This window comes from Manihot esculenta, chromosome 10 (assembly GCF_001659605.2).
Source record: "Manihot esculenta cultivar AM560-2 chromosome 10, M.esculenta_v8, whole genome shotgun sequence".
NCBI lineage: Eukaryota > Viridiplantae > Streptophyta > Magnoliopsida > Malpighiales > Euphorbiaceae > Manihot > Manihot esculenta.
The window spans coordinates 20,066,948-20,077,443 of NC_035170.2; the positions used below are offsets into that span (position 1 = coordinate 20,066,948).

The following is a 10,496-nucleotide window of genomic DNA, read 5'->3' on the forward strand; positions in this document are numbered from 1 at the left end:
TGAGAACGAAAATTCTAAAACTTTATAGCCAAGTCCCTAATCAATCTGCCTCAAATCCAATCCCTACTTCATCCGTTTAAGCATGTTATAGTTATAGTAAACATGACATTCTAATCTACACTTCTTTATTGTCCATATACATTAATGACACACATAAATTCAGCCTGAAAAAAAAACATCCACACGATGAACAAGAGTACTGTATGAACTACATGACACCTGTGTTGCTTGAAATCCTTGAAGATTGATAAATGTAGCTTGTCATTCTCAGGCACGTTCGTCGTTGACATGGTTTGGAACTTCTGCTTGACTGTCCAGTGGCATGTATTGTGCCATGATGGATCTGATTTCAGAATCCATGTAAGACTGCCAAAACAACACAGAAAATGTCAAAACAGATTTTGGATATTTATCAACCTCATGAACTTCATCATGACAAGTGGCAATAATTAAGGCTACATTTAAAGAGTAGCATCATAATCTATAAGATACAAAATAATAAATGCATTGTGGAAGAGAGAAGACGTAGACCGCCAAAAATGACAGAGATTGAATATTAGAAAATAGAACAGCACCATGCTTACCCTCAATCTATACTTGTAGACAAGATACCCTCCACCAGCAGCCATTCCCAAGCCTATCAAAATGACCCAAAAAGCAGCCCATGCTGACCTCACTTGAGTGCCACTCTTACCTGACATCAATCAATCGGTTAACAAGCACAGTAGTATTTACACTTAAACAAAGAGGGTAAGGTTTGGACTCACTTATGCAGGTATCATGGTCTCTCATATAAAGAAGATCTCCATTACAAGTGCAATCATAGCTTCCCCACGTATTTTTACAGCTACATTCAGCGCACTGACAGGCCTTCTTCTCTTTGCATTCATCAATATCTGCATGGCCAATAAGAAACAACAAAATAGTTACCAATGAAGATTGTTTACAAGCTTGCAGTTTCTCTTTTCACATGACTTGACTACAATCCAGGTGTAGAACAAAATTGTTTTGGCATGACAAAAGCCCATTATTCTAAGCGGTAAAACCAAATCAATGCAGTTGGACCATCCTGATTATCTAAACATGATTAGATTGTTTCAAACTGAAACAATAGCCTTGTACTGAAATTTTGATTAAATGCATGAACATAAAACTACTGCTAACTGAGCTATTGAACAACTACAGATTCCTGAAGCTGTACCACTACTGAACTCTACATTTAAGCCAAAGTATCACTGAAGCCTGCAGGATCCTGTCAATTCAGCAAAGACGAATTTTACAATCCCAACTAGTCCTAGGTACTAATAACCAAGAACTATGTCAAGGCAACAATAGCACCGCATTGGGAAGTGAAATAAACATCAGAAAAAAGTCTGAAATATTATCGATTACAACTTAGAGTAACTTGTTCTGTCAAGCCTTATGCCTTAAACACCATACTCTTATTCATTGGATTATTGTTCCAGAGTCCTGGTAAAAGTAATTGATAAGAAAGTACAAATGTAAGCATTTGTTACCTTCACAACTTTTCACACCATCGCCTTTAAACCCAGCAGGACACTGGCATTTAACACCATCAATATCCTGTTTAATGGAATAATTAGAATCTGCAAATGAATTTATTTACTGGACAATGGAAAATTACAAATCATAAGAGATCACCAACCGAACAAGCGGAGAAGGTGTGTCCGTTTCGAGATTCATGCCAACAGCCTCCATTATTAAGCTTGCACCTCCCTGGTCCACTTGCTGTAAATTACAAAATAGTTTATTTGAATATAACACTAACATATGTTGTTCAGAAACAAAATATTGAAAAAAAAAAAAAAAACACTTCATATACGATGTATGCATATACAACTTATCTGTATCATCACCCAGAGAATCAATCCTTAGAAACACAGTTCAATGTTTCTCACTAGATTAATGGAGTAGGATCCACCAATACATGGAAACACATATATTCAATGGACACCAACTTACATCTGTTAACCGAATTAAATGTCTACCGATTGACTCTAGCAACTTGCATATACATTTAAAAAAATTGGGATTTTCAATAATGTAGCTTAGAGTTTATTTAACAAAAAGAAAAGCCGAATAAAAGATTTTAAAAAGGAAAAATGAAAATGGAGAATTGAACAAATGAACAGGTTTTAAATTTCCAATCTTCCATTTGGAAAATGAAAATTTAAAAAACTGAGAAATAGTGAAGAAAACTGGAAAACATTAAATAAATAAATAAAAGGTTTTCCATAAATACACAAGGTCAAAACGTTCTCATCCAGATTCTACTGATCCATGAAAACCAAATAGCAAGCCATTCAAAGTTCAGGTTGCCTTGTTCAACAGCCCTACTAACCACATATTGTGCTTGTTCTATCTTCAATTACACTGAATTTAAACATTCTTTAATTGTATACTGTAATGTTATCAAACATAAGAATCATTCTAAGTCCTTTTCCATTAAATTCCGCAATTGCTTGCTAAAAAGAATTCAGATAATTATTCAGAATAGTCACAGCAGAAACCCCAAAGCTGACTAAATCAACTGGAAAGATCCTTACTAATCATGCATCATAAAGTTGTACCAACAAGAAGCATTAAAATCACCTTCACAGTGGCTATAACCATCTCCTTTGAACTGAACACCATCAACCAAGGGGCATTCACATACCCTCCCACGAAATGTGTCCTAAGAAAATAGACACCACTCTCAATTAGGAAACCTAGACAAATACAGAACTCAACTGCCAGATACAAGCAACAGAGATAGTGTCAGGTTGCAAGTTTTTTTTCCTCACCTTGCAAGCCGTAATGTTAGATGTTTTATCTTGCCAGCAACCCCCATTATTGTCCATGCATTCATTAGTCTCAACATCTGCCATGGAAAGATTCCACAATCAGAAACTAACATTAAGAATAACAAATCACTTAAGACCGCCACTTCCCAACATTAGTTGGGACAAGGCAGTCTGCTGGAATGCGTCTGCATAAGGTCCTCTCTGTCACAAGTATTAAGAGCATGTTTGTTGACGTTGTTAATAACAACTTGTTCCAATGAAACACAATAGGTTTACAATTTGATTTAAGGTGCCAAAAGCTGCTTTTGAACATAGTTCATGTTTGAAGCTTTTGCAAATAGCTATTGAATTGCATAGATCAACTTTGCAATTAGCATTTCATTCTCCAACTCAAATTCTTGTCATACACATTTTCTAGCTATGTGCAACAGGAATGTCAAACATTCCTTATTGACCATTCTAAAGACTGAACCTCTATTATGTAGCTTAACAAACCAAGTCCTGTAATTGCATCACAAAATTGCCTAACTTTCACCAGCTAATTCCCACTGAACAGCATGAGAAACTTACCACCACTCAAACAAACACCTGGCTCAGTGGTTTCTTCAAAACCAGCACATATAGCTTTCAGAACAGCACCTTTCTCCAACTTTCCTGCATGTGCATGCATTTGGTTAAAGTAATTAAAACCAAAATCAAAATTCATAATAATAATAACAATACTAAGAACAATAATAAAGGCTGCTCATGGAAACAGAAGCAACAGAAGCACACAGTAATATACCTCGATATTGTCGGTTGTTGACAACAAGGGTGGGCAATATGGTTACATCACCCCTTGATCCTTTCCCAACCTGCATGAAGGTCATTGTCAAGCAGCTATGCATGGTTGAACTTAATATCAGGAGTTTCAAAATGTGGCAGAGTGGCAACAAGAGTTCCAAACAGATTAAAGACAAAAAGTAAGGGTACTAGTGCTTGTAAAGCTATTGTTATATAAACAAGGCAATTACCTGGGCATCTTGTTCTTCTTTCAAAACAGGATTCTCAGAATCAGCATTCGGGTCCCCCATACATTTCTCAACCTTTTTGACATCAAGTCCTGAGAACACGTCACATCAATAAGAAGAAAGCAATAAATATGACCACAAATTTGTTCCCCATTTTTGGGCAATCCTTTTAATGAGAAGATGCAAGATTTACTTACCAAGGGTTCTGATAACAGAATCAGCACATTCTTTGTTGTATCTTTTCTCCTTCATTGGGCACCTGATTTGGAAATCAGTTACATAGTCCCACCACACCCAAGGTCTATTGCTCTCATTTGCTACTTTAAAAACACAGAGTTGCCTAAGATTTTCAAGAACAACATTCTTCCCCTCATAACCTGTGCTGAAATCCTGTTCAGGATCAGGAGCACAATATCTTCCACGATTTATGCACTGAGACTTGCACTGCCTGCTCAAGGTGAATGCCTGAGGACAGTACCAGGTTATGTAATGAGGTGTAAACTGGGTGTAACCACCTTTTTCAAGTATTTGTGCTGGACCTCTAAAATCCTTCACAAACTCCATCAGCATATCACATTTTACCCCACATTCATCATTGCTGTTGGTCCATAATTCATACTCCACACGATCATCAGGGTGTGGAACAGCTTCTCTCCAATCAAGGTTCACATTTACCATATCTCCACTGCTTATTGCTTTCTTTAATGTTTCACCAAAGCTTTTCTCAATCAGTGCAGATGGTATTGTTATGTTCTCAATATATTTTGCAGAACCACCATCCTCTTGAGGTGAATCCATCGTTATCAATGGTTCCTCAATGTCATCTGCAACAAGAACAGCAGAAGCCCCTGCCTTCTGGGCATTCCAAACTTTCAAAGCAAAGAAGCAGTCTGGAATGTGCCAAAAATCAACCATTAGTAAATTAGCACAGCACAGCAATGCAATTTGAACTAATACTTCTCCTTGTAATTTGCAAAGAATCATGAAATAAAAATCCCTTAATCCAGGTTCCCATTCAGACACTTTGACGTGCACATGTATATATGCAGACCCTACTAGCTTATTCTCGTGCAGTTATCTGAGCAGTAGGTAGACAACTCATTGCAGGCATTAAAACATTGATGAGTAAATAAGAAGAAAAATCACAACAAAAAGGGTTCAAGCTTCCGAATTTAATCTCCCGCAGGAGAGCAAATGAGTCAAGAGTCAAGCTACTTGAGTCCAGATAGGAAAATACTTGAAATCTAAAAATTCGATAAAGCTCGAGTGCTTCAAGTAGATTGGTAAGTCAAGTTAAAGTAATTCGGTAACTTGAGTTTGAATACCATAACACTTGACTCGAGCAGATGCCAAGACTAATCGAATTTGTGTAAAATTACCCCCTTACGACTGTAAAATTATATGCAATTCGAGCTTCTTTGAGCTTGAATTTGAGATTTTCAATTTCCATTTCTAGTTACCAAGTCAAGCCAAATTGAGCTCCAATACTAGGAGTATCTAATAGAGCTGAGTTCAATCTCTAAAAAATTAAGCTCAAGACCCAACTTGACTTAATCACCCTCTAATCTCTCATGCCTCAAGTCGAACAAAACTCTAAAGAAATGGGAGGCGAAGCAACTATTGCATTCTCAACTCAGAAAACTATGAAGGAGCGACAGTTCTATCTTAAATAATTAAAAATGTCAAAAATTATCATACAAGTACAAAAGAAACTTCCTAAATAAATTTACCTAATTTATCAGAATCAACCAAAAATGCTAAAACCCCAGCAGAAAGAAGCAAAAAGCATGCAATCTTAATTGAGCAGAAGGTCCCTCCACAAAACCCTCAAAAGAGAGGAGCGACAAATAGATAACTCATATTAATCAATAACAACGCCACTTTCTCGCTGAACCAAAAAAGAAAGATTAAACATGCTTCAATAATCTCCAGCACAACAAAAAATAAAAAATAAAAAATCAAAGGAATAGAAATAAATAAAAAAATCTTCAGCTAATCAGCAGAAGGAAAATTTCACACTCAAAACATCAAAACTGCAATAAAAATTAGGAAAAAAAATACCGAGTCACGGCTATGGATTACTACGAGGAGCTTAAAAAGGAGCAAATTATTCAAATTAGGAAAAAGGCATCTCGCAAATAACAAAAACCAGCAGAGCTCATAAAATCAATCGAATTAGCTTGACAAAGAGAAGGTACCTTACATTTAAATAAAGACTATGATTCAAATGCAAAACAACTATCAAATTAACTAAAAAGAAAAAGTGAATACCTCCACGATCGAGCAAGACAAAAGTCGGTAAAGCTCCAGGCTTAGACTTGAATGAAATCCCAAAATCATCGAACTCCTTACAGCCTTTTCTGTTATCCTTTGGATACACCACAGTCCCGGCCATACTACCCCCATATTGTGGGATCCCAAAATTCCCTATTGCACTATCGTGCGTCCCCTTTATTTTATCCGGCGATATCACCTTCAAGCTGTTCTTTTCCACAACAAACCTCGCTAAAGAAACATTAGGAACCATCAAGTACACAAGCAAAAACCCTAGACAGAGACTAAAACCCGGTCTTCTGAACTCCATCTCGACCCAAAACGATTTCCAAAAAATAGAAAAAAAAAAAATCTGCGTTTTGCTATTGCGGATCAATCGATTGAGCACAACAAAGAAAATGGTGTTCTAGAACCATAACAATAATTAAAAAAAATAATAATCAAGGGGTCATATTGTTAGCATAGAGATTTGGGGCTTTTTGGAGAAGAATCTAAAGATGTGGGTTGTATTTATTGATTTTGCTTGTTGAGTTAAAGAAATCTTGCGTGGTAGATTTATGGAGTATATGGGTAAGGGTATGGCTCTGTACCTTAGTTTTCCAGCTGCGTGACCGCGAAGAGTGCTAGTCTCAGAGTCTCTCAGTTTTCTTTCTTTCGCTATTTCAGTCTCTGGAGACAAAAGGTAAAACATATCAACGTCTCCAAATCCAAGTTAAGAAACCAAGATATTATTTTTTGTTTTCCCATCTGTCCTAAAAGGATTTTTTATAACTAATTATCTTAATTATTTTCATAATTAGCCTATAAATATATTTAGTTAAATATATATTTATAAATCTGTATTTTACCATTCTTATTTATTAAATTTTTAATTTTAATAGTAATTTAATAAACATTTAAATTTAATAAAAAAATTATTTTTAAATATAATTTTACTAAATTTATAAATTTAAAATTATGTTTAAAAATAATTTTTCAGATTTATAATTTTAAAAATATATTTAAAAGTATTTTTTTTAATTTTAGATATTTAATAATATTTTTTAAAAACATTTTAAGTGTTTAAAAGTAATATTTTTTTAAATTTAGGTATTCAATGCGTTATTGAAAAATTTGATAAGTAAAAATATTAAAATATAATTATATAAATATATATTTTATTGATATATTTTAATATAAATTAATGTATTTTACCATTCTTATTTATTAAATTTTTAATTTTAATAGTAATTTAATAAACATTTAAATTTAATAAAAAAATTATTTTTAAATATAATTTTACTAAATTTATAAATTTAAAATTATGTTTAAAAATAATTTTTCAGATTTATAATTTTAAAAATATATTTAAAAGTATTTTTTTAATTTTAGATATTTAATAATATTTTTTAAAAACATTTTAAGTGTTTAAAAGTAATATTTTTTTAAATTTAGGTATTCAATGCGTTATTGAAAAATTTGATAAGTAAAAATATTAAAATATAATTATATAAATATATATTTTATTGATATATTTTAATATAAATTAATTATTGGATTGCATCCTTAAATTATTTTGAGAGATAAATTAATCAAAATATAAACAAACTTTTTTAGGTAAATAATTATAATATTAAATAAGATAAATTCCTACCGACACTCTGAATTTTTTTTAAAAAAATATTAATTTATTTTTATTTTAAAATTACTTAATTAAAATATAATTATATTTTATAAAATTTAACTCTACGGGTTGCTATTCAAAAATATTTATTTTCTTGATATTTATTATTTAATTTTATAATTTAAAATATTTATACTATTTAATTTTTTAAATTAATATTAAAATAAATTGATTAAGTTTTAATTTGTAAAATATATAAATTAATTAATTTTAAAAAAATACAAAAATTTAAAAATAATAATTTTCTATTAAATATTGTGTAAATTGATATGAGTGGTTGGATCACGAATAGGATTTGATGATCTTAATGATTGTGTACGTAAATTAGCGTTACACGGAATAGAATCCTAAAATACTTTATTTTTCTTGATGCAGAAGACTACAGTGGCAATGCGGTAATTTAGGAAGGTAGACCCATAACACTTTATTTTTAGTGAAACGATCGTGTAAAACACTCTTTTCATATAATATGTAATTCGTATTTTTTTATTTTATCGAATATGTAATCCATATTGTATACCGTTTAACACGTGTTCGTATTCAAATAATGCCCAAAATTCAAAAACTTGCTTTTTTAACATATATATATTATTTTAATATAAATTAAATTTCCTATTAATATATATATTATTTTTATATAAATTAAATTATAAAATTTAAAATAAAAAATAATAAAATCATAAAATATTTTTTTATTTTCTCCTAATAAATATATTTCTTTATTTTCAGAACGATATACTTTACCTTTAATTTATTATTCCATCTAAAAATTAGTCCATCCATTCATTTTTCATTTTAACTTTATCTTTTCAAATATTCTTATTTTGTTTCCTTTCTTTTTTTTCTCTTCTTTTTCCTTTTGAATAAATTACAATTTGTTTTTTATAATTTAATAAAATCTTTACTTTAATTTCTATATTTTTAAATTTTTTATTTAATTTTTAACATTTAAATAAACCTATAAATTAGATTTTCTATTAATTTTAAAAAATAACTAAAATGTACTTTATTATATTTTTAATATAATACAACTAAATCCTTTAAATTAAATAAAATCTATAATTTAATCATTTAATTAAAAAATCATAATTTACTCTAATATTTTTATGATTGATATTTAATATTATAATTATTTTTAAATAAATACTTATAACATCACATATTTATCCTTAAAAATTATATTTATTTACAAATAAACCCTTATATTTTATAAAACAATCCATAAATATATTTAATTAAAAATAAGCATTTTTTTACTAATCGATCCCTAAATATTGTACTTACTTAATAATAAACCTATATATATTTATAAATAATTTCTAAGAATTGCTTTTCAAATATTATAATATTTATTGATTAAACTCTTATATTTTTATAAATAATTATAATATTTCGGTATCAACTAAAAAAATAAAACAGATTATTCATAAATATTTATATTATTAAGAGATTAATTTGAAAAAAATATAGTACTTATTTACAAATAATTATAATATTTAAAAAATAATGGATAAATTACTATAAAATCCTTAAATTTTTTAAGAAATTTAATAATTCGTCTCTATTTTAAAATCACTCAATTAAAATATCACTTATATTTTATAAAGTTGAACTATTTAGTTCATCGATTAAAAAATTATTAAATATAATTATTCATAAATAATTACATAATTACTTTAATAAAAATATAAAAACTTATTTGTAAATAAGTATAATATTTAATGTTCTGAAATTCAGAAAATAGGTTTTACAGTGTATCAGTGAGGTTAGCTTGAGAAGATCACGTCTCCCCCATTTATTCCTTTTTCTTTTATCCTCTAGTGATGCATAACCGCCCCTGCTACCGTACCACCTATTCCTGTCATTCAGGTCCGTACGTACGGGCATGCCAGCATACCCCTTTTTGTCAGGCGGCTATTTAATTTTTCCGATGTGCGTGCTGATAAGGCTGTGAGGTGACTAGGTCTGCTCTCTTACCTCTTATCACATCACCTAGGTGGGCTATCTTCGGGTGGACCTGCACGTATGGTTAGTTCGGCTTGCTTCATGTCACCGGGCTAGAGCGCGTAATATTAGGATGGTTTGCTTGAGAACGGCCTGATGGACTTTGGGCCTGTGTCTTTCTCCAGGGCTCGGCCTCACCCTAGGGTGTAAGAAGCCTGGCAGTCATCAAGTGCCCCTTTACCTCCTCAACAGTTATTCCATGAGTGAAGAGGGGTAAATCCCTAGACCCCATTATGACCGCGCGACCCGAGGGAGGCTCCGGTCAAAATGTCCTTTCCCTGCCTTTACTATTTTCAAATTCAAAATCTCCAATTTTCTCCAAACTCTCCTTCTCGCCCTTGTTCTCTGTACTTCATCTCTCTCATCCTATGTAAAATTTCTTTTGAAGTACGTGTTTTGCTCTCTAATGGTTGCTCCCAAAATCCCTGATGTTGTGAATCTAACGTCCTGCATTACCCCTTTTTCCCTTGCCAACTTCTTTTGTCGGGAGTATCTAGATACCTCTATCTGCCACATGAGGGCTCCCCTTCGTAATGAGAGGATCGTTCTTCACGTTCCTTCGCCACCGAGTTTGAGTGACCCTGACTCACGGTTGTCGAATCCGGTCAAAAATAACCTTTCTGGTTATCAATAATTTTACAACTGTAGATAGTGGTGAAAGGATCGAATCCACAGGGAATTGAAAACTTACCTATCTTCCTTATCAAGACCAAGAGAATTAACTGAAACAAAAATAAACTG

General features: G+C 31.5%; 1 protein-coding gene across 1 annotated transcript; it reads right to left on the reverse strand.

Moving 5' to 3' along the window:
- On the reverse strand, positions 1 to 6,774 carry LOC110624775 (vacuolar-sorting receptor 3). The gene is made up of 12 exons (XM_021770089.2): positions 6,086 to 6,774; positions 4,012 to 4,704; positions 3,818 to 3,906; positions 3,589 to 3,658; positions 3,375 to 3,458; positions 2,805 to 2,881; positions 2,614 to 2,695; positions 1,667 to 1,749; positions 1,518 to 1,584; positions 768 to 896; positions 585 to 694; positions 1 to 366 (listed from the first exon to the last, which is right to left on the reverse strand). Exons 1-12 carry the CDS (start codon positions 6,396 to 6,398, stop codon positions 268 to 270), a joined length of 1,896 nt encoding a protein of 631 aa, XP_021625781.1. The 5' UTR covers positions 6,399 to 6,774; the 3' UTR covers positions 1 to 267.
- Between the last annotated feature and the right edge of the window lie 3,722 nt (positions 6,775 to 10,496).

What these genes read in the sequence shown, in the direction of transcription:
- LOC110624775 (XM_021770089.2), bottom strand. Translation starts at nt 6,398, where the DNA reads ATGGAGTTCAGAAGACCGGGTTTTAGTCTCTGTCTAGGGTTTTTGCTT. An exon ending in ACACCTTCTCCGCTTGTTCG is followed by an intron (nt 1,585 to 1,666) that starts GTTGGTGATCTC and finishes TCCATTAAACAG; the next exon opens with GATATTGATGGTGTTAAATG. An exon ending in TGGTGTGAAAAGTTGTGAAG is followed by an intron (nt 897 to 1,517) that starts GTAACAAATGCT and finishes TTGGCCATGCAG; the next exon opens with ATATTGATGAATGCAAAGAG.